General features: G+C 37.4%; 1 protein-coding gene across 1 annotated transcript in view; it reads left to right on the top strand.

Annotated features, from left to right (window-relative positions):
* Positions 1 to 24,862, top strand: part of GRM4 (glutamate metabotropic receptor 4) — a 412,871-nt gene that overhangs the window by 378,602 nt on the left and 9,407 nt on the right. The window contains exon 9 of the mRNA XM_070748521.1: positions 21,799 to 22,045. Within this exon, the coding sequence (XP_070604622.1) occupies positions 21,799 to 22,045 (247 nt within the window). The remainder of the gene's footprint in view (positions 1 to 21,798; positions 22,046 to 24,862) is intronic.

Here is a 24,862-nt window from a genome sequence, read left to right as displayed (position 1 = left end):
TACAGGCAACCTTGATCTTTCTTTCCTCTTTATAATGCTGCATACATATCTTTTCTTCCTATAGCTCATCCATTATCTTTTGCAAATCCATAAATCATTAATGCTTCAGTCCAGTTGTCAGCGAAAAGTCCATAGAAGGGTTCCAGAACTTTATCATATTGTATCTTGTTTTAATCCTAGGTAAACAAATTAATTTCCTTGATATTTCTTCTAACAATCATAACCTTTTATCTGTTCAAACGGTGTTGTAGGGTTTGATCTTCCTATTTTCTTTTTCAGTCTTTGAGATTGTTTCAAGGCTTTAGGAACACTTTTCTGTAAATTCATCAAGAAGCTGTTATCCAGGTTATGATTTTGGTTTGTCATTTATAATTCCTCTTTAAATACCATCTCTATATTATAATCCACAGTTTATTTTCTAGTAAATCTGCATAAACTTGTTTCAGATCTTCATCCCTTAGGTTTTTCAAAGTATTTTCTTTGATAAATTTGCTTTCTTCTTTTGTAAATAATACATTCATATAAGTAAACATTATTTCTGCCATTGTAGCTACAAGTCTCTGTTCCCTTCTTCAAAAGTGTCTTGAAATGATTCAACACTATTTTGATTTTGTACAAGCTTACTCTCTAAATCAAAAATGAAATACTTTTTTCTTTGCCTGCATGGAGTCCTTATTCCCTTCTAGTATATAATTTGTGAAAACATAAAGGCTCAAATGTCTGTTATTAGTTTCATAGACTAAATGTGTTTACATGAATGCATTGCTTATTAATTTAGTCTGACCTCCAATCTTTTAGCAAAAGTATTAACGTTCCAAGTGTTGCTAGCCCTTTAGCCTGTTTGTATATTTTTTAAAATTAATTTCTTCCTTAGCTTTTTGCCATTTGCTTCTACTTCTTTTTTCTTAAGCTTATGCTTAGTTTTTATTTTGTTCAAGGTAATCTCACCAGGTGGGTTTTCAAATTTGTTGTTTGGAATATCTCTAGTATCCTTAATATAGTTAAGAAGTTAATTTCAAGAAACTATGAGCAAGCAAGCTCAGTGGCCTTTCAAAGACTCTGTTGCATCTCAGAACATGATGATTCCCTTTGTCTTCTGGCAATCAAACCTGTAGGAAATCACTGTCCTATGGTGTCCTCACAAGGAGCTGCTATTTGGAGCAGTATCCCATTCGTTCCTTATCCAGAGAGGTTCTGTGGGACTGGTATACTTATTAGTCCTTTGGTCTTTACCATAGTCACTGTCTCCATGCAGAGATGTGCTCGTTCACTATTCCTTATTTGGAAATCAAACCTCTGACATCACTTTCTAATAACTTTTTGATATTATGTACTTGGTTATATTAGAGAGTTTCAAAATGATACATTTGCAAAACCACTTAGTGAGTTCACCTTCATTTTAGGGCTTCTGGGGAAGCAGACTTAACAGTTGTTCTGTCTGGGTCACTCCGGAAGCTATGACCAACCCAAAAAGATAAGCCAGATACACCGGTTGAATCCAAACACAGTTTTATAATGGTAAAGAGAAAAGAAGCCAACAGAAAATGTCCTTACAAGTCAGGAAAACACTGGAACTCCAAATAGATACACGAAGGCAATTGTTCACACAAAAACACAGGATCCTTGATGACAAACAAGGCTGTTGCTAACAGGCACAAACCTTCCATGGGTCTTCAAGACTACTGGGCCATGAGCCAGGAACAAAATGCTGAGAGAAAAGGCAGATAACTCCAACTCCACTGTGATAACACTCCACGCTGCCGAAAGAGATTGCCTGCCTTATAAACCCTTCCCTGCTAATGAGGACCACACCCAACCCCCTGGTGTTCCTCATTCAATGCTGATAATATCTCTTCAGTTGCTGCCTCCTTTGATCTATGCGTCTCTGTCGCATACTAATGAGAGTTTGTGCATCGTCATCCAATGACTCCAAAGACTCCCTCCAAAGAATCCAAGCTACTTGCTTGCGAGAGCCCTTTCCCAGGGCTCCCAGGCCTTTCTTCCTCATCACATTTCTGACTGTAATCTCCCCTGTCTGGCTGACAAGAACTCTCCTCTTCGCTCTCAGCCTGCCCCGGGCATGGAGCCAGCAGAGATGCAGCTGGTCTTTGCTCTGACTCAGGCTGAACCACAACAACAGTCATGGCAGAAAGAGGAGCCAGAGAATAGATCAGCTCCATGAATTCTTCTCTTGATGAAGGAGAAGACCAAGATTGCTCACAAGGGCTTTTCATAGAGGATCCCAACAAGGAAAGCAGCAGTCTCCAACTGGTTTCAGAGCTTGGGAGCCAGGAGGAAATCTTCTGATATTAGCATGGTTTGGAGCCTTTGGAGCCTGGACACTGGATCCACCCATTTCTTCTCTTAATAACTTCTGGAAATGGCTTGATAGCTCTTTTTATTTTCTTGTAATATTAAAAACTTTCAGAACGGCAAGCTTTATTACATCAGGGATTCTCCTTCAATCTTCAGTAAAAGAAGTTTCGTGTAAATTTGGGAACTTAATTTTTTTTAAAAAAAATTGGGACAGCAAAAGTGTGATTGAAAATTAATTTTGAGAAACTGCAAATAAACTAAGATTGATTGGAAATAAGAATTTGAAACTATTTAAGAAAACCTATGTGACCATCCAACTCACTCTCAGTGACTTTGGGTGGCTTACAAGGTAAAATTCCAATCCAAAAATAATGAAAAAAGCAACAATCCCCGCCCTCCCGGCAACAATAATGAAACAATCTACTTGAAGGGCTTTATATCATTCTAGAGTTCCCACACCCATTGTCAGAACCATGTCTTCAAGACAATGAAAAAGAGTGTGGGGCAATCTTGTCTCTTCAGGGATGATATCCCACATGCAGGGTGTCATCATGAAGATTGTAAGAATGGTCTGTTTAAAATCCTAGTATATAAAGATTTAAAATCTAAATAGAAGAATCTTTCCATGGAAAGAAAATGTGGATTAGAGATGTGAAACCTTGAAGGCTAGCCACTAGAGGCAATAAAAAAGAACAAAATATTATAATTAAAGAAGAGACCCACTAATACAAAATAGAGGAAAGTGTTTCAACCCTGGAAGGATTCAAGGAAATTTAACACCAGTGTACTCAGAACTTTCTCTTTGCTACTATAAAAATGGATTTGAAAAAATATATAGAAGAGGATATAACGTCCTGCCTGTCTGCGACTACTTCAGCTTCAACCGCAACAAGAGTACACAACATATTTAAACTTATAATTAACCGCTCCAAACTTGACTGTAAAAAATATGACTTCAGTAACCGAGTTGTCGAAGCGTGGAACTCATTACCGGACTCCATAGTGTCATCCCCAAACCCCCAACACTTTACCCTTAGATTATCTACGGTTGACCTATCCAGATTCCTAAGAGGTCAGTAAGGGGCGAGTACAAGTGCACTAGAGTGCCTTCCGTCCCCTGTCCTATTGCTCTCCTATATCTTCTATACCTTTCTTCTATTCCTATATCTCTTCTTCTATTCTTTCATTGATATGTTCTTTTACTATACTTTCTTTTCTATTCTTTCATAGATATATTTTACTATGAGTATCTCCTCTATAACCTTCATCATGTATTTTACTCTGTGTGTGTGTGTGTGTGTGTATGTATAACAAATATATTATATATATATATATATATATATATATATATATATATATATATATGTTTTCATAAATTTTATACATATATATATACATATATATTTATACATATATATATATACATATACATATATATATGTATATATATATGTATATTTGTTTTCGTAGATTTTCACGGGTACAGGTATGACGGTCTTGGTATATTCGGGTTTCTTCCCGTGTAGGATTTGGAAATTTCTGGCGACGTTTCGATGAGGTCTCACTCATCATCTTCAGGCTGGTGTTTCTGTCCTTTTTCTCAGGCGAAGACTGCGAGACCTGAGCTGCATTCCTTCTATAAATACTGGTGGCTGGGTGTGGTTTGATGGCTCAGTAATTGCCTGCTGTGTAGAAACTTCCTGGTGAGTCAGAGGGGTAACAATTGGGGTCGTTGATGTAGCTGAGGTATGCTGGTTAGTTAATGGTTGTAGATTAGGCGTGATGTCCTGTGTAGTTAGAACTTGTAGGCTGCTTGATTGCTTTACAATGTGTGTCCTGAGTCTGGTTTCTGTGGCTGGGATATGTTTGAGGGCTGGTTTCCAGATGTCTGGTAAGCGAGAGGTATCATCCCGCTTGTTCATATTTTGGGGATGTTTTTCTATCTCGATCGCTTCCATGATTATTCTTTTGCTGTAGTGTTCTGTTTTGGAAATTAATTTGGTACTGTCAAAATCAATTTCATGTCCTGTGGTTTTGAAGTGTTGGAAAAGGGAGGAGGTTTTTTCTTTTTTCTTTAATGCATTCTTATGTTCTGCAACACGTGCATTAACTCTCCTGTTTGTTTGTCCAATATATGTGGCTGGGCAGATTTTACATGGTATTTGATAAACTCCCTGGTTTTCAAGTTGGATATTGTCTTTTGGGTTTCTTAGGATGTTGGCTATTTTTTTATCTGTACCAAAGGCTGTCTTTATGTTGTGTCTGCGGAGAATTTTACTGATTTTATCTGTGGTGCCCTTGATGTAAGGGAGGAGGGCGATGCCATTGTCCTGTTCTGTGTCTTGGTTCTTGGGGGGTGTCTCTTTTTGGATTAAGTTGTTGATTGCCTCTCTTTGGAATCCATTGGAAATTAATACATTTGTGAGACTGTGTAATTCAGGTTCCAGGTGGTCTTTGTCGGCTAGGCGTCTAGCCGACAAAGACCACCTGGAACCTGAATTACACAGTCTCACAAATGTATTAATTTCCAATGGATTCCAAAGAGAGGCAATCAACAACTTAATCCAAAAAGAGACACCCCCCAAGAACCAAGACACAGAACAGGACAATGGCATCGCCCTCCTCCCTTACATCAAGGGCACCACAGATAAAATCAGTAAAATTCTCCGCAGACACAACATAAAGACAGCCTTTGGTACAGATAAAAAAATAGCCAACATCCTAAGAAACCCAAAAGACAATATCCAACTTGAAAACCAGGGAGTTTATCAAATACCATGTAAAATCTGCCCAGCCACATATATTGGACAAACAAACAGGAGAGTTAATGCACGTGTTGCAGAACATAAGAATGCATTAAAGAAAAAAGAAAAAACCTCCTCCCTTTTCCAACACTTCAAAACCACAGGACATGAAATTGATTTTGACAGTACCAAATTAATTTCCAAAACAGAACACTACAGCAAAAGAATAATCATGGAAGCGATCGAGATAGAAAAACATCCCCAAAATATGAACAAGCGGGATGATACCTCTCGCTTACCAGACATCTGGAAACCAGCCCTCAAACATATCCCAGCCACAGAAACCAGACTCAGGACACACATTGTAAAGCAATCAAGCAGCCTACAAGTTCTAACTACACAGGACATCACGCCTAATCTACAACCATTAACTAACCAGCATACCTCAGCTACATCAACGACCCCAATTGTTACCCCTCTGACTCACCAGGAAGTTTCTACACAGCAGGCAATTACTGAGCCATCAAACCACACCCAGCCACCAGTATTTATAGAAGGAATGCAGCTCAGGTCTCGCAGTCTTCGCCTGAGAAAAAGGACAGAAACACCAGCCTGAAGATGATGAGTGAGACCTCATCGAAACGTCGCCAGAAATTTCCAAATCCTACACGGGAAGAAACCCGAATATACCAAGACCGTCATATATGTATATATATATATATATATATATATGTAGATTGTTTTCGTAAACAATCTACATATATATATATATATATATATATATATATATATATATATATATATGCACACCCACTAAAACTCTCATTGAGTATTGTACAAAATAAATAAATAAATAAATAACTGATAATCAGGCTGTTTTGGATAGGGATTTAAAAATGAAAAACTACAAGAATAATATGGACAGAGATGTTACACAAGACTTACAAATGAAACTAGCTGATGTTTTAATAGTTAAAAGGGGCAAACAAATAACAAATAAAATGACTTGGATGTGTCATTTTATGTGTAGAAGAATGCCTTGGAAAATCTTCTCATCAAAGACTTACAAAAGATGTACTATACTTATGAAGAAATTCCTGAGAAAAGATAAAGAGAGAATTAAAAGAAACCAGCTCTTAGGGCACTACTTAAAAGGAACAAATATCAAAACCTACAAAAATAAAAAGAAGGAACATAAAAGTGGCTTTTTGAATCTAAGTTGAAATATATGCTTTTCCTTTCTAACAGCTTGCAGTGGATTTTTCTTAACCAGGACTGAATGACGAGGCTTTTAAAGACTTGTTTATATACAAGAAATGGGAAGAAGAGAGGAGGTGCAATGGTTAAAAATTGCTTGTCACCTGGGATTGAACCCGAATTAGAAGTTAAAAGAGTTTTACTGGAGTTTGAAATAAGGAGTTGATTGCTTGAAAAATTCGGGATGACCAACCATTTTGTCACCTATTCTACATCCATTATTCAATACTATCTTTTTGCACACTGTGACTGATGTAAGTTGAACAGATGTCAGTTGAACAGAATTGAACATCCCATTTTTCAGAACCATTTCCTGCTTCATGATACATTAATTTGAGTGTGTGTGTATGTGTATCAGAGATGGGATTCAGCAGGCTCTGACCAGTTCTGGAGAACCGGTAGCAGAAATTTTGAGTGGTTTGGAGAACCGGTAAATACTATTTATGTATGGTATGTCTATGTGTATATCTGGTTTAATAATGGGGTTTTTAAATGTTTTTTAAATTTATTAGATTTGTCATGAATTGTTTAATTGTATGCTGTGAGCCGCCCCGAGTCTACGGAGAGGGGCGGCATACAAATCTAATACATAAACAAACAAACAAACAAACAAACAAACAAATACTACCCCTGATGGCCCCACCCGCATTTATTATCTGCCTCCCGAGTCCCAACTGATCTGGAGGAAATAGGGATTTTGCAGTAACCTTCTCCTGGAGTGGGGAGGGAATGGAGATTTTACAGTATCCTTCCATGCCCACCAAGCCATACCATGCCCACCATGCCACACCACACCCACCAAGCTACACCCACAGAACCAGTAGTAATTTCTTTTAATCCCACCATTGATATGGGTGCATGTGTGCAAGAAACATTATAGGCAGTATATCATTGATTTCAGGTCAGAATCTGCAACCTGTTTCCAGCCAAAAAAACTTGTTCCTGTTGCCTATGAAACAAACAAACAAAAAAAATCTGGAACAAGATTTTTTTGAATGCAAAAAATTCAATTTTGTTTTGTTTGATGAGCTTGTGTCTTGACTTTATTCCCACCAGGACTAACAAATCACAGCTGCCTGGATTAGGGAGTATATTGCTCCCTTCCCTAGTGAACAAGCTGAGCAAAGAGAATGAAATTGACGATACAGTTCCTGTTAACAATTTAAAGTGTGCACTGAAGTGGATCTATGGCATATCTAAAACATAATAAAGGAAATTTAGAGATGTATTTCCTTTATTTATTGCTGAACCACAAGATAAGGCGGAACTGGAGATTGAGAAAAACACATAACACCCATAGGAGTGAGAATTTTTTTCAAAAACCTTTACATTTATTTATTTTTGCTGCTTTATTTCTGAACCACGAGATAGGTGCATATATGATGTATGTGTGTGTGTTTGTGTGTGTACACACATGTCAACATACAGTCAGTATCATGTTTTTGGAGTATAAGAAGCACCTTTTTCCTCCCTAAAAGAGGCTGATAATTTGAGTGTGTTTTATACTCTGAATGTAGCTTTTTTCGAAGCTTTTTCCCCCAGCCCTAACTAGGTGCTAACAATCTTCCCAGCTCTTACCTTGCAGGCTCTTTCATTGTTACTCTCTGGGAAGAATGTTTTCCAAGCCCTAAGTCTTTTCAGGGTTTTTTCATTGCTCTAACTTTCTCTGAATAAATTTCTTTCCAGTCAGAACCAGGTGCTAACAATGTTCTCAGCTCTCACCAGCTTGCAAACTCTTTCATTGTTACTCTCTGGGAAGAATGTTTTTCAAGCCCTAAGTCTTTTCAGGGTTTTTTTTTCATTGCTCTACTTGCTCCAAATGTTTCTTTACAGGTGATAATAATGTTCCCAGCTATTACCGGCTTGCAAGCTCTTTCATTGTTACTCTCTCCGAATAAGGTTTTTTTTAAAGCCCTAACCAGGTGATAAAATAATGTGCTGAAACTGACCAGAGTAAGGATGCTAGCCAGATGAATATCTGGTAAGCAGATTCTTTTCCCTATTTTCCTCCCCCCCAAAACTAAGGTGCATCTTATATTCCAGTGTGTCTACTCCGAATAATACGGTATGTCCCATGGCCCTAATTTCATTTCCGAATAGAATAGAATAGAATAGAAATTGTATGGGCCAAGTGTGATTGGACACATAAAGAATTTGTCTTGGTGCATGTGCTCTCTGTGTACATAAAAGAAAATGTTCATCAAGAATCATAATATTATTCTCTTAGCATCTGCCCACTAGAACGTTAAAGTAGTTCTGACCTCTACTTACTAAATAACTAGTGGACTATTAGAGATATATTGATGATGATGTTATCTGTTCAGTTGAGTCCAACTCTTGGCAATTTTAAGGGCCAGGTCACACCACGTTTTCCAAACTTGCACTATTTCTTTGAGTTTTTCTATGCTCTGGCTGGTGTCAGCTTTGATAGGATCCAGTCACTGTGTTCTTTGACAGCCTGGTTTCCTTATACTGCTAACTCTTCTAAACTTAATTGCTTTCTCCATTGAAGTTAATATATTAAAGTAAAAAGTGATCTCTCACATATAAAAGCATTTTTATAATTCCTTCATCATGATCCCAGCAATCTTTTGAAGTAGGTTTCAGTGACTCATACAAGCACATGAGAACATTTAAAAAACATTGTTCTTCCCCTCCCCAAGAGGTTTGTTTTTGCTTGTTGCACCTTATTTTATTTCAATTCATCATTATATAGTTGCAGTTTAAATCTGGAATCATAGTGTCTCATGTTGTTGTTGCAGTTGATTTTGGTTATGGCTAATAGTTTCCTTCTGAACCATTCAGTCTTGTATTTGGGGTAATATACAAAACTTGCTAAAGAAATAATCAGGTTTGGGTGGATTTAACCTCCTGCTTTGTTTTGAGACATGCATTACAGATGCTTTCTGGATTCATGGTTCTGTTATCAAAGTACAGAGGGAACTTCTACTTACGAACTTAATTTGTTCCGTGACCAGGTTCTTAAGTCAAAAAGTTTGTAAGAAGAAGCAATTTTTCCCAGAGGAATCAGTGTAAAAGCAAATAATGTCTGGGAGGGAGGGTGGAGGCCTTGTTTCCTCCCAGGAGATTCCTAGAGAGGCCCCACGGAGGCTTCTTCTTGCCTTTTCCGGTCCTCTTTCCTCCCAGGAGATTCCTACAGAGGCCCCACGAAGGCTTCTTCCTGCCTTTTCCGGTTACAGTTTCGGAGCCTCGGGTTTGTAAGTGGAAAAGGGTTCTTGCGAAGAGGCAAAAATATCTTGAAACTTTTCTTTTTTGAACTTTTCTTATCTAGAAAAGTTTGTAAGTAGAGGCATTTGTAGGTAGAGGTACCACTGTATTGTTATCATGGAACAGCACAAGCCAAGATTCAATTGGCCCCAGACTCTGATGGCCTTCGCATAAGGCTTTAAACTAGACTTGTTTCACCTGGCATTAGGCCATGAAATTAAGTGTCCCTGTTTTTCATGAGGTGTGGTGTCTTTTAGTTGGTCCCAAAGGTGCTTTTGCAAGAGGCAACTGGACTTTCTGGTTTTTCTGTTTTCTTAGTTTGTGTTGATGTCATTATTGTTTATTTTAATTCTTGTTTGCTGCCCAGAATTATGTGGTAAGCAGACAGCCATATATAGGGGGGGGGGAGAGAAATAAATATTAGCAGTTGTTTGGTTATCTGATCAACTTTTTTCTGGTATAACTTTTATGTTGGTGTAGCTTTACTGCCATTACTATATTTGCACAAGAGGAGAAATTTTACCTGCTGGATGTTTGCCTGACACATATTTTTAAAAGATAACACTTCTTGGCAAGCTGCTTGATTTATGCTTAAAGATTGCACAGAAAACATTTATATGAGTTTATAGGGAGGACCAAGCAATTTATTTTTATTATATATATATTTTCTTTTTGGGGTATTTTCTTTCACAAGACAATACACAAGGATGCATAATAAAGTAGAAAGTAATCAGTCTAAAACACAGTAACATTAATCCAATGATGCAAGGCAATTAAAATTAAAATGCTTTGGGAAAGGTTTTTATTGAAAAGAACCTGTTAGTGCTTGTACCGAATTCTCATTGAAAAGGCCTTATTAGTAATGGTCCAAAGAACAGGGGCTCAGACAGTGATATTCATGTACATCAGGTAGACTCCTTTGGGTACAATATTTCTTCAAATATTTTGATTTTAAAAATTAGAACTCTTTCCTTATACATTTTTCTATAAACCAATAAACCTTGTATAGCCAATCAGATGTTAACAAAAGAAAACTAAAAACAAAACATAAACATATACAAATTTCAGACTTCTTCCCCCCCCTCTAAATAGCACATTTACTTAATCCCAAATTTAAAAATTATTTCAACCCATCTCACATTTAGCCAATTAATACTTATCTACATTTCTTACTTAATTATTAATCTTAAATTTCAGTCAATTTGAGAAAAGAAAAAAAGGAAAAAATTCTAAATATTCTCTATTTTCAATCAATTAAAAATCATTAACATCATTAATCTCCCGAATAATTCTAAATTCAATTCCATTTATGAATTAATCCAAATCAGTATTACCTACTACATATCTTATTATAATCAATACTTCTAACTTCATTAAAACAGATCAGCAATTCCTAAATTCATATATCTAAATATAAGAAATAATTAAAATCCGGCCCTCTAAAACCATCCCAATTTCTCATGTGGCCCCATGGCAAAATTAATTGACCACCCCTGTCCTACAATATATTTTTAATCACATATGATAAACAGGTGCATTGCTGAATATGGGATAGAAAATAGTTTCATATGGCTCAGTAGCCAAACCATTTATTAGACCAGATTATATAGCGTTCCAAAGAAAACCAAGTAAATTTAGCCACCTAATCAATGAGAGGGTTTCAATCCGCTGTCCCATCAGCCAACACGACTATATTTGTATATGTTTTTGAGGCTTTTAAGGAAATGAGTGGGAGGAAATATGATCTTCCCACAGTCTGAGTTAAATAAAAAGATGAAACCCCAAAAACTTCAACCTTAGATTGTCTACAGTCAACCTCTCCCTGTTTCTAAGAGATCTGTAAGGGGAGTGCATAAGCGCATCACTGTGCCTACCATCCCTGTCCTTTTATTTATGTTATGTTTATACAAACTACTACTATTCTATACATGTTTGACAAATAAAAATAATAAAAATAAATAAATAAAAATATCTACCGGAGACTATTTTGATCATTTTCAGTGATTGGGCATGACAGCACAGGCTGTAAAATGGTTTCCTCAACCAAAACTTTAGTAGGAATCCCTATTTAATCCAATCTTCCAGTAAATCATATTGGGCATTTTGGATTATAGCCCTTTAATTCATCTTGCAAACTGGAAAACATCCTGGTTATAGCCTTCAAGGAAAAAAAACCACCTCTGTTTCCCACTTATTGGCTATCTAAACGGTAGCAGACCCATCCAAGTATTGTTTTGCAGTGATGTTCTCAATTGTTTCTGAATCTTCCTGGCAAATTTATTGTCACTGATAACCTGATTGGTGCCTGGCATGGAAAGATAAAGCTGTAGGCAACTCAACATGAATTCCCTTTTGTAAGCGATGCAATCGGTAATTTGCCGTCCACCTTCAGTAGACAGCTTGGAAATATTGGAAAGTGGCTTGAGGCTTGTGTACTCTGTATACTTGGACTGATCTGTTACTTTTAGAAGTTTGCAGACTATCTGGAAATCTGAGCATGTGACTTCCTCAAGAATGCTCAGACTTTGTGCTTTATTCTTTTTCTGACAAATCTGTAGAAATGATTTTATTGTTGAACATAGGCATCCCGACCATTCTTTGAACCTTGGCAGATTTTCTAGGGAGAGATAGAGATGTCCTTAATGTTTCTGATGTACATTCAAATGAAAATAATTTGAAAAAGCAGTTGTTTGAAACTTTTGATATTGTCCACCTCATTTACTTATATTTTGTCTCAACAGTCAGAGGGATAAGCACTTAGCTTTAAAGGTCCAGGTTTCCATCTTTTCCCTTTAAATAATTTGATAATCAGTTACATTTTTTGTTCTTCCTTCATCCTTCCTTTTACTTGGGGTCAAGCCCTGTATATAGGAAGCTGAAATGTAGATTGAATCTTTCCCTCATTCAATGTGTTTCCATTACACTAATTACTGTTTGTTCCAGTAATTCAAATTAATTTCCACCCTACTTAATGGACTAATATGTCAGTAGCAGCAACCTGAAGAATAGTAGCAAGAGGGAACCTCATCTCTTGTCTCCATGTTTGATGTACTTTGTGAATTGTGTATTGAGTCAGAAATAGGCCCTGGAAATAGGACCTGTGACATAGGGGTGAATATATTTCTCTCTTTCTCTTTGTGTTCCATAAAAAATATTAGAATATAGCCTAGGAAGACTATGGGAATAAATATGGAAAGTAATAGAGTAAGAAAAATATGGGAGAGGAGAATTCCCTTTATAGAATTTCCAAGAAACACAATTCTTTTTAGCTCAGAAGTGACAATATGGCAAACTTTAGAGATTCCCAAGATTTGTATCTAGAGACTAGAAGTTCAGGATTAATCATAGTATCGCTTAAGAACAGCGATATAATCTATATACCTTTCCTGCTGGTTCGGAAGTGTGTAGTTTGCACGCACATGTACACAACTGTCACACATGTTTCTTCACCTTCTGTGCATGCACAGAGGGTTAAAAAAAAAGGAAACATCCAGACATGAGGGCAGAGGCTCACACTGCCACTGCTACCGAAATTCCTTTATACATACTAGATGTATAAGAGCACCATAGTTTCTGCTGTCTGATTGTTCAGGTAAAAGTATCCAAAGAATACAATTCAAATTCATAGGCTTCTATTTGTAAACATAGGTGCTCCCCAGGATTACAGTTTGATGAGATTGAAGTTTGCTCTCTGTCCCTGAATCCCACTGTTTCCAAGAGTATACTTAGATCAACAGGAGAAAAATGAAGCACTCCATGGATTCTGGACAGCTAAATGTGAAGGACCATTTCATGGAAAATATTGTGATACAATCATGATGTGCTGCTCCATATAGTCACATTGATTGCATGATGCCCTCAATAATGACATTGGTACTCATGCAGTGCCCATTTGCTAAACTCAGCAACAGTCCAACTGAAACATCTCTTTCTCACTTCTTTATACCCATTTCAGGTTTCAGGACTGCTCATAAGATAAGATTCTGTGCACACAAAAATATTTGTGATTTGACTTGTACTCTATCAAATGGAATTCAAGCCAATCAATACTGAGTCAAACCTAATAAGCATCTATTTCAGACTTTTGGTTCCAATACGTGTCTGATTGTTGTTAGGGTACTTTTATTATTATTATTATTATTATTATTATTATTATTATTATTATTATTATTATTATTAATTAGATTTGTATGCCACCCCTCTCCGTAGACTTATAGAGGAATTCATAAATAGGAACATTTAGTTGGGTTTCTGTGATAAGACAAAGGAAGATTTCACTATCAGATGTCATGTTATAGTTTAAATAAACATATAAAGTATATACTCATAGAGTATAAACTCAAGAATAATATGTATAAAAATCTCTCTGTGTCATGAGAGTTTACTTTTTCCCCTCAAAGTGCATATTAAGAATAATAACATTATGCAGAAAAGAGATACATTGAGGAAATGTGTGCTTTAGAAATTGTATGTTATTCATATAAATTTAGGTACATATTATACTATCTATATTAGGTGCATTTAAAAAAAAATAAGTTTAAATAATTGTATAATTGTCGGTAACATTGGGTAAACCAGATAGACTCGTGATCAGATGAACCAAGTTCACTTTATTGTAAAACTACATTGATAAAAATCTTTCAAATTTGAAAGTACAATTATCCCCCTTATACTTTATAGCCCGAGAAACTGGGAGAATCTTGTCTGAGACTCTTGCTTTGTCTACTATAAAACCTATATGCTATGCTCAGGGGTTGATTCTGATTTTCTCCACTGCTGGTTCACTCCTTGATGACCACACAGTCGCTTCGCACGAGCGTGAATGCACAATGCTAAAATACCAGCTTCTGCGTGTGCGCAGAAGCAAAAAACAAGATGGCGGCACCTACAGCGCTGCCAAGAGAGCCAGTTCAAGGGTGTGGCAGGCCTGGGTTGCTGCCAGTTCCAGCAACCCAGACCAAATTACTACTGGTTCCGGAGAAATGGTCCAAACTGGGAGGAACCCACCTCTGGCTATGCTGTCTCTTATGTGACTGTTCCTTTGCCAGCATCTCTTCATTCAGTCTTCCAAGGTGTTTTCACATACCATTACATAACTGATTAGCAGTTAATTCTAAAATATGTTAAATGTCTTCTGACTTGCATATCAATATCATATGCTGCATTGGCAAAGTCATGCGTGATGGGTTTTTTTAGACTAACAAGAAAGGGGAAAACCTAATAGCAATAGCACTTAGATTTATATACCACTTCATAGTGCTTTACAGCCCTCTCTAATCGATTTACAGAGTCAGCACAATGCCTCCAACAATAAGAGTTTACGAACTTTGGAAGGCTGGAAAGCTTAGTCAACCCAACAAAAAATTAAAACAAAAATAAAAGCAAAAACATCAGTAAGCAAAAACCCCCAAATAGAGTTTGGAACATAAAGAAAATTGAGGCATTCTGAACATAAAAACACTCCTCAAAGTATACAGTGACATGATTCTGATGTCACTGTATATCAAGATAAATATCAACTGTATCAAAATAAATATCAACTGTAATATCACGATAAATCACTAATATAAAAAATAACTCATATTATTAAAGAATATGCAGTGTTTAAAACTTCCGACTATATCTTTTTCCTTAGCATTAATATCATTTATATTGGTAGTTCTTAATGTGTGGTTTACATAGGTTTTGTTTGTAATTATAATTTTATTTCATAAGTAACTAAGATTTTTTTATTAGCCACAATCCTGCAAAGATTATTCCTCAAAATACATTGGACTTTAGGTGCAATAAAGTATCTGGGCACCATATTAGAAATAATAAAGTGACATTTTGCCAGACCTGAAACTAAGAATTCATAGAATCTACTCATCAATCTATTCCCTTTGTGGATCAGGTATGACTTCTCAAATGAAGGTTGGTCTTCTTTTGGGTAATTTCAAGAGCAGGCTCAGCCACCTTTATGGGTCAATTTTATATTTCTAGTGTGAGATGTCATCATTCAAAGGAGTCTATTTCTTGTGTTCTTTTTAAAATTTCAGCTACTTAAGACAATTTTAAGCTTATATTTAGGTAGTAAAGTGATTCTGTCAGACAATGGCACTTCCTAGAGGCAAAGACGGATGATTAGCCTAAAAATGTCTTATATTCAGTCATTGGAAGACACTACTGCAAGCTTAACAATTTTTAAAATCAATTTCTCTGCAAAAAATAGTCTTAGAAAAAGTGAAGTATGCACGCTCACACACTACAAGAACATTTGTTGTTTGCTTATTCTAGGTTTCAGGATCAGGAACTGTCCACCAGGAAGCCAAGCAAACTAAACAGTAAAAAAAGGTTTTCTGTCGTCGAGTAAGCTTAGAATCTATCAAAACATTGTATTCATTTGATTTTGATATGAATTGAACTATGGATGTGGAAAGCAGACCTAGCTATGATTGGTAATCTTTAGGACTTGAAAGCTAGCAGAACTTCTGTGTATCTTCTTTGCCTGCCTTAGGTTGATCTGCACTCTTTTTTCCTAGAATGGAAGTCTCAAATGTGCATAGTCTCTGACACTAACTTATCTTTTTTTAAAAAAATAAATTTTTATTAATTTAAAACACATATATACAAATTTACAAAAATAAAAAATAATTCATAAATTGAAACAGAAACAAAAACTAACACATACCAACAAACAACAAAAAATGATAGTCCTAGCAATATAGTTATTTACTTATTTAAATACACTAAACAATAATAACAATAACAATAAACATATTATATATTACTTAAATTTAAATTCCCTTGTGAGGGGGAAAGTTATAAGTCATCTTATATTTTCAAATTATTTTCTGGTGAGATATGTCCTCATCGGTATCCACTATTTTTTCTTTTTGGTTATCCATATATTTTTCATTGTTTTTATTTTCTTAACTGCCTTCGTAGATTCGTATTTAATTTATTTAAATTTATACAAATTTTTCCTGAAAAATTACTATACATAAATCTTTTTTAATTTGTTATATCAAAAAAAGGGAAAGAAAGTATCATTATTATTGTATTTCAATTTATATTTTCGTTTCTTCTCTTAAACCAATCATAGAAACATTTCCAAGTTTTATCATGGTCAGAGTCTTCTTTATTTTTTAGTTTAAGTGTTAATGCGTCTGATTCTGCACAGTCTAGTATTTTTTTTAATATCAAAGCATCATCAGGAGGTTTGGGTTGTTTCCACTAACTTATCTTGATGAGGAAAAGAAAAAAGAAAAGAAAGCATTATGTTAGATCTAAGATTTATCCAAATTGACAAATGGGTCTAGATTTTTAAAACCCAATAACAGAATAAAATTGGGATAAGGTCTGTCATTATTCAATGTGCAGTATCTCTGATTAGACTAATGAGTAAAATGAGGACAGGAACAGACCAAATAAGGGGGACAATTATCTATTTGGTGGGTTGAAGGATTGCTCAGACATCTTTGTGATTTCCTTTCCTAGTGCTATCTGATTTACACATCCCCCACTTGTGAGATGCCTGCCAGGTCCTTTCTATAAAAAAATGGATTATTCTACAGTCAGATTAATGGGCTTTCATTTTGCAAAACATCTGTCACCGTTAGTCCTGGACAGTGAGCGTGAAATTAGTTTTGACTGCAGAAGGACTACGTTGGTGTGTAATATGTGACTAACATTACAACAGCTCAGAAAGTGAGCTATTGAATAAGAATTACCTGTTGAAAGGAGAACAGGTTTCTTTTGCAATTGCTGGAAATGTCCCCTATATATATACTGTATATACAATATATATATATCTGAGAGCACAGTGTATTACAGTCACTTATGTACCACCAAAGGCCTGAACTTACATAGTAAGAAAAAGGATTTAATGGACATTATACATGAATTCTTTGAGATTCTGCTTACAAGGGAAGTGAGGATGCAATGCAGCAAATATGTCTTTAAGGATGCCTCAAAGAAATGTGACATAAATGGGTTTTCATAATTGTAACTGTTTATCACCACTGACGGCAGTACACCTCAGAATCACACCAAGAAGGCCACAAATTTTAATAGGCAAATTATTCCATTTCTGTGACAAATTATAGTGAGCAATTTTAACAAGGCAAGGCCAAATTTTCTGATTAGTTTTGATGGCTATTTTGTTTTGGGCATATTGTATTTTTTATGAAATTAAAAAGAAAATAGGATTTATGACTAGTGATGGGCGAACCAAACCCACACAATTTGGGTCCGTACCGAATTTTGTGGTGTCAGTATGCCAAACACAAACCCGAACCCGAAATTTTTTGAAACTTCGGGCAAAGTTCAGGGTCACGTTCGGTGTTCGGAGCTTTGATGTCACCAGCAGGTTGCTAAAGATGCCAAGGTGATCACTTCCTGGATTCCCTAGAATCCAGGAAGTGATCACCTTGGCGTCCTTGGCAACCTGCCGGTGATGTCAAAGCTATACCCCCGGAATCTCTTTGTGCGAGGGATTCCCCAGCTCCTTCAAAGGGAGGTCTTCACGTAAAAATAAACATTGTTATTTTTACGAAAAACGATGCCGCAGCGGCACTGCAAGCAAAGGACGGTCCTTTCACATAAAAATAAACATGTTTATTTTTACGTGAAAGGGCCGCCCTTTGCTTACAGCGCCACTGCGGCATCCTTTTTTGTAAAAATAACAATGTTTATTTTTACGTGAAAGGACGCCAGAGCGGTGCTGCAAGCAAAGGGTGGTCCTTTCACGTAAAAATAAACATGTTTATTTTTATGTGAAAGGACCATCCTTTGCTTGCAGCGCCGCTGCGGCATCCTTTTTTGTAAAAATAACAATGTTTATTTTTACGTGAAAGGACTGCCCTTTGCTTGCAGTACCGCTGTGGCATCCTTTTTCGTAAAAATAACAATGTTTATTTTTATGTGAAGATCTCCCTTTGAAGGAGCTGGGGAATCCCTGCCACAAAGAGATTCCGGGAGCAGAGCCTTGATGTCACTGGCAGGTTGCTAAGGATGCCAAAGTATTCACTTCCTGGATTCCATGGAATCCAGGAAGTGATCACCTTGGCGTCCTTAGCAACCTGCCGGTATACGTGACATCAAAGCTCTGCCCCCGGAATCTCTTGGTGGGATTCCCCATTCGGGTTCGGGTTCGGTTCGGGTTCGGCCGAATTTTGCGTAAAGTTCGTCCGAACTTGCCGAACCCGAACACCATTGGGTTCACCCATCACTATTTATGACTTCTTTTTAATCACAAATTTCTTAAATTGTAAATCACCTCACCATTTTTCAGGGAGTAAAAAAAGCATCTATATTTAAGTTGCATAACGTATACATTTATTTAAATTGAATCAGTTAAACTATTAGGAAGTTGATAAATCAACAGGTGTATCCTTTAGTCAGTTGACAATTTTAGTGTTGAGTGTAAGCTATAACATTGCACAGTAGGAGGACTAAAAATCCATTCTCTTAATACATTTGTCACCAGAACAATGTTTTCCTTAGGTAGCTTAATATCAGATGTAATCTCTACTTGAGTTCATTTTATTTGGAGAAATCAAGCTAACAAACCACAGAGGGGAAAAATCTACCTTTTACATGAATTGATTGCTGAAGGTTGGAATTAATTATTCATAAAATTCATAGGCCTTCTCAATGTTTCATGATTCTGTATGCAAATCGATAGTGTTGGGCGAACCCAACGAAATTCAGGTTTGGCGAGTTCGTGTGAACTTGGCAGCTGGTTTGGGCAAGTTCGTGGAACCCGAACCCGCCAAACCCTTCTGGCCCTGCCTTCCCGTCTTCAAGTTTCTCCAGGGACCACCTCGGCGGCAGCTTTAACGCACAGAGAAACTTGCCACCATCTTACTTTCCCAACGGAGAAATGCTCCCCACACACACCCCGTGTGCCCATCTCCTTCTGACGTCAAAGGGGAGGGGGAAGGTGGTAGGCATAGGGGAATCCCCCACCCCCACTCCCCGAGCCTCCCCACGATGTCACTTCCTGGCTTTCGGTGTGGAGGCTGGGGGAGTGGGGGTGGGGGATTTCCCTCTGCCTGCCACTGCCCACTCCCCTTTGACGTCGGAAGGAGGATGGGCGCACACACCGAACGCGACCCCAAACTTTGCCCAGATAGAATTTAATCAACGTATAACATTTATATTAATAAAGCAATACAATTCACTTATACAGTGGTATCTCTACTTATGAACTTGATTCATTCTCTGACCAGGTTCATAAGTAGAAAAGTTTGTAAGTAGATGCAATTTTTCCCATAGAAATCAATGTAAAAGCGAATAATGTGTGCCATTTTGCCTTATTACCACCAGCATTCTGATCCTTGTTTGGGGGCAGGTGGAAGAGGTGGTTGGGGTTAAAGACAGTGGAGGCTGCCCGGAGGGAGCCTCGTGGGTGTATTGAAATGTGCGGGAAGCTGCTCCTTGAAAGTTTTTAGTAGCAGCGGCAGGCAAAAGGGAATCCGGAGGAGTCCCTTCAAGGCGCCCAAAGCAGCAGGCTTTAATTCCATCTACCTTCCATCCCCGCGGACCCTTCCTGATGCCTGATGCCAACTGCCGAGGAAGAAGAGCAGAAAAGTTGTGAAGCAGGGTGGGGAGAGCCATGCAGAGGAGGAGGAGGGCGCAAGGCAGGGTTTATCCCCAGCCTTGCTCCCAAAAACCAGGCCGTGAAGCGAGTGTCAGAGTTGCCACAGTCTTTTGGGGAGCGTTCCATCATGGAGGTCTCCACGTTTTGGCTACTGAAGGCTTCGGCAAATAAAAGCCAAGGACGGGTGCTCCATTCTGGGGAGAGGGACTTGGACTGAACAACCCTCCATTGGGGTTTTTGCCAGTCCATGGTGGGGCTATGGCAGAAAATGTGCCGCCGTGCTCTGGCTTCCCAAGACCGCAGTCTGAAATCCCTTCTGCCTTGGTGGTTTTTTTGCCTGTCCCCCAGTGCTTACAATCACTTACACCGGGTTCGTATTTCAAAAAGTTCATTAGTAGAGGCGTTCGTAAGTAGAGGTATCACTGTAGATTTATTTGTATCCCATCTTTATTAATTTTATAAATAACTCAAGGCAGCTAACATATCCAAGACATTTTCCTACAACAACCTTCTGCGTGATTTAAGCTTAGAGAGAAGAGTTTCTAGTGAAGCTAGGTTTTTGCAAGATAATATCAATACAGATTTAAAGATATGAAAAGGGGCATTCCTTTAGTTATTGTGGTTCCAAGACAGGAAAAACTTTAAATGTTAATACCAGCACCTGGATATGGCACTGGAAACAAATTGGTAGAGTTGTGTGTTTGTGTTTCTCTCACAGTGTCTATATATATAAGGATAGATAAGTAGGTAGGTGGGTGGGTGGATGGATGGATGCATGGATAGACAGACAGACAGACAGACAGACAGACAGACAGACAGATAATTGTATTTATTACTGTATTTGATTTTACAGAATTTGTATATTCTCCTTATCAAAATTTTTGGGCAGGTCCAAACAATTAAAATATACTTTATAAAAAATATGTAAATGTGTAATAAATTTACCTAATGCAAAACAAACCATTTTGAATTACCAATCTATCCTCCAAAGACCATTTCTCTCCTTCCCCCCTCTCTCTCAAACACATGCATGGAAATTGAATTCATCATGTGTAAAGACTTCTATCCTATAATAGCTACTATAAGAAAATTACTAGGTATGCAATTAAGCAGTGCTTTCAATAGTGTTTGATATCTGACTCCAGGGTATGATTTGAAGACACATAATGATTTCATTGGTCTGGATGACAAACAATTTACATCATCTATAATGTAATCTAAAGACCAGGTGGATATGTAAAAATAAACAAGCTTGGAAGCTGGAAAAAAAAAAGCTGATGCTTTAAAGAATTTACTCATTAAAGTTAATGTGAGTCTTAAAATACCAACATTTTTTAAGGGTAGAGTGGATGAATGAATTCCAGAGAGAAAGTGTGCTAAAATGTATGCACAGTCATCCTAATGAACATCTTAGGGCTGTTATTCAGGTTTCATAAACCACTATATTTTGGGATACATCATAACTTCAACATTGCAATGCTATAGTTCTCCTTTGGTTTCTACAGCAGTATTTCTTTTATACATAAATAGTCCATTTAATTGACCCTTGATGTTTTCTATGTCAACTTTGGCCCAGGCAAATATTTCCAGTAGAGTCTAAAAGGCAGAATCTGTTCTTGATTAAGAAGCAGGTTTCAAAGCTTAAACACATTCCCTTGTGTCTTTCAGATGTACATTCAGACCACAACATTGACCATCTCAGTGAGCCTAAGCGCCTCTGTCTCATTAGGCATGCTTTACATGCCAAAGGTCTACATAATCCTCTTCCACCCAGAGCAAAATGTGCCCAAACGAAAGCGGAGTCTCAAAGCAGTTGTGACAGCAGCCACAATGTCCAACAAATTCACACAGAAAGGAGGCTTTCGCCCCAATGGAGAAGCTAAATCAGAACTGTGTGAAAATCTGGAAACACAAGGTAAGTTGAATCCATCTGAGCAAATGCTTTTTCCTTTTTCCCCACTTGAAGATTACCACTCCTAGCAGCTCTGGAGGAGATTTGTTAGGAGAAACAAGTTTGCTGAGGAACAAGAGCTATTTTTATTTTATTTTATTCTATTTGTTTGTCAAAAATGTACAAGATAGCAGGTATGGGTATAAACATAAACATAAGCAAAGTAAGTACAGATAAATGAAGCTAATAGAACAATGAGACAGGGAGGGTAGGCACATTGGTGCACCTACGCACGCCCCTTACAGACCTCTTAGGAATGGGGCAAGGTTGACTGTAGAAAGTCTATGGTTAAAGTTTTGGGTGTTTGGGGAAGAAACCAGAATCTGGTAGTGCATTTTAGGCATTTATCACTGTTGCTGAAGTCGTATTTTCTGCAATTGAATTTGGAGCAGTTTACATTAAGTTTGTATCTATTGTGTGCTCAATTATTATTGTGGCTGAAGATGAAGTAGTCATTGACAGGTAGGACACTGTGGCAGATGATTTTAGATTTTAGGTGAGATCGAAGGTGACGAAGTTCTAAGCTATCTAATCCCAAAATTTCAAGACTGGTGGAATAAGGTATTCTGTTTTGAGCAGAAGAGTGGAGGACTCTTCGTGTGAAATGTTTTTGGACTCTCAATTGTAATTAATGTCTGATATGCAGCGTGCCTTTTTAGCAAGGTTGTTACAGTGGACTTTGGCACTTAGATAATTAGATATGAGTACTGCAAAGTCCTTGACAGAGTGAAGGTCATCTACAAGATTGTGTCCCCCAAGCTTGTATTTTGTGTTCTGATTCTTTTTGCCAATGTGTAAGACAGAGCATTTGTTGGTTGAGATTTGAAGTTGCCAGTTGTTTGACCATTCTGCTACATGGTCAAAGTCTTTTTGAAGGGTGGCAGCATTGTCAGTGGTGTTAAATAGTTTAATATTGTTGGCAAAGAGAAAACAGTTGCTTATAATATGATCACAAAGGTCATTTATGTAAAGTATTTAAATTTTGGTCCTAGAACATTGCCTTGAGGGACACTCCTGTTGACAGGTTCAGGATTTGATAGAGCACTCCCTATTTTAACCACTTGTTGTCTGTTTGACAGGAACATAGTTATCCAATCATGTAGGGGTCCAGAAATGCCATAAGATTTTAGTTTCAGAAGTAGCTTGTCATGTACCCCTGAATCAATTATCTAACTATGCTAAGAGGGAGGACCCATTAAGAGAATGTGGATGACTTAATTTCCTAGCAATTTGCATTTATGTCTGTCCATCCTTGCATCCTTGCATCCTTGCATCCTTGCATCCTTGCATCCTTGCGTCCTTGCGTCCTTGCATCCTTGCATCCTTGCATCCTTGCATCCTTGCATCCTTGCATCCTTGCATCCTCGCATCCTCGCATCCTCCCATCCTCCCATCCACCCATCCACCCATCCTCCCATCCACCCATCCTCCCATCCACCCATCCTCCCATCCACCCATCCTCCCATCCACCCATCCACCCATCCACCCATCCACCCACCCACCCATCCATCCATCGACCAACCCACCCACCCACCCACCCACCCACTCATTCCTTTTCTTGTACCACCTTGCAATGGCAAGTAAGGGACACGTTGCTCTTGCCAGGAATCTGAATTGATTTCTGATTTCCATGTCAGAATAAGCAGGAAGCTATATTGCCTTGGTTTCAGCAAATTTGATCAAAGGAATATTTAAGGTCTTGAATAATGTAACTTGGATACTGTACTGAGGAGGGAGTAGAGTTGCCCATCCCAGTCTTATATTAAATATATATTTAAGTATGCTTTGATCTGGCGATTTACTGTAGTTGTTCCAGAAAAAAACAGAAACACTCCTACGATCCATGGGGCAAATGTGGTTGTTATATTTTAAAAAGTGGAAAAAGAAGGGATAATTAACTCTTCCCTTCCTGCGTCATTGCCTTATTATAATGAGCCCTATCTCAGTGTTATTTTTCCTGAGTTTAGATCTTCAATGAGAAAAGGTATTTATTACCTATTTGGCTTATCTTTCTATTCCAGCAAGTATGAACGCTGAGTAACACAATTTAAAACAAAACAAAAATAACATGAAGAGTTGTAATTAACATTAACATTGATACTGCAATCAAGTAATAATGAAAAACCTGGCAGAAAAGATACTTCTCAACAGAGAGGCACATGAAAGAAAATACGTATTTACATCCTCCTCCAGACACATGTGTTGATCAGAGTGTGAATTAGAGTTTTGCATGGCATGTATTATTTGATCTTCCAAGACTGGCTACATGCGTGCAGCACGTACTGATAAACTAGAACAAACAAAAGTGAAATTAGGCCTTTTCTTTTTGAAATCTGTTTCCATGACAACCCTCCTCGCTCCTCCTTGGAATGGGAACCTCGCAAAGTATTATCGTGTTTAGAAGCAAAGGAGAATCAGGATAAGTTGATATTTAACATCAAGTTCCTGAAAGTCCAATTTTCTTCAGCGGAATTATGTATGGATTGTCTCCAGCAGTAGGTTCTAAAACTACCAGTTTGTGCACATGCTCGTACATGTGCGTGATACTTCTGCACATTTATTTTATTGATTGATTGATTGATTTTGTCCAATACACAATGAGGGTTTTAATGGGTATACACATGGTAAAATACATGATTATAGAGGAGATATTCATAGTAAAATATATCTAAGAAAGAATAGAAGAGAAGTTATAGTAATAGAACATATCAATGAAAGAATAGAAGAAGAGATATAGGAATAGAAGAAAGGTATAGGAGATATAGGAGAGCAATAGGACAG

Source organism: Erythrolamprus reginae, chromosome 3, assembly GCF_031021105.1.
Source record: "Erythrolamprus reginae isolate rEryReg1 chromosome 3, rEryReg1.hap1, whole genome shotgun sequence".
Lineage (NCBI taxonomy): Eukaryota > Metazoa > Chordata > Lepidosauria > Squamata > Dipsadidae > Erythrolamprus > Erythrolamprus reginae.
Note: the sequence above shows the minus strand (reverse complement) of the source record. Positions and strands in the feature narration are given on the sequence as shown.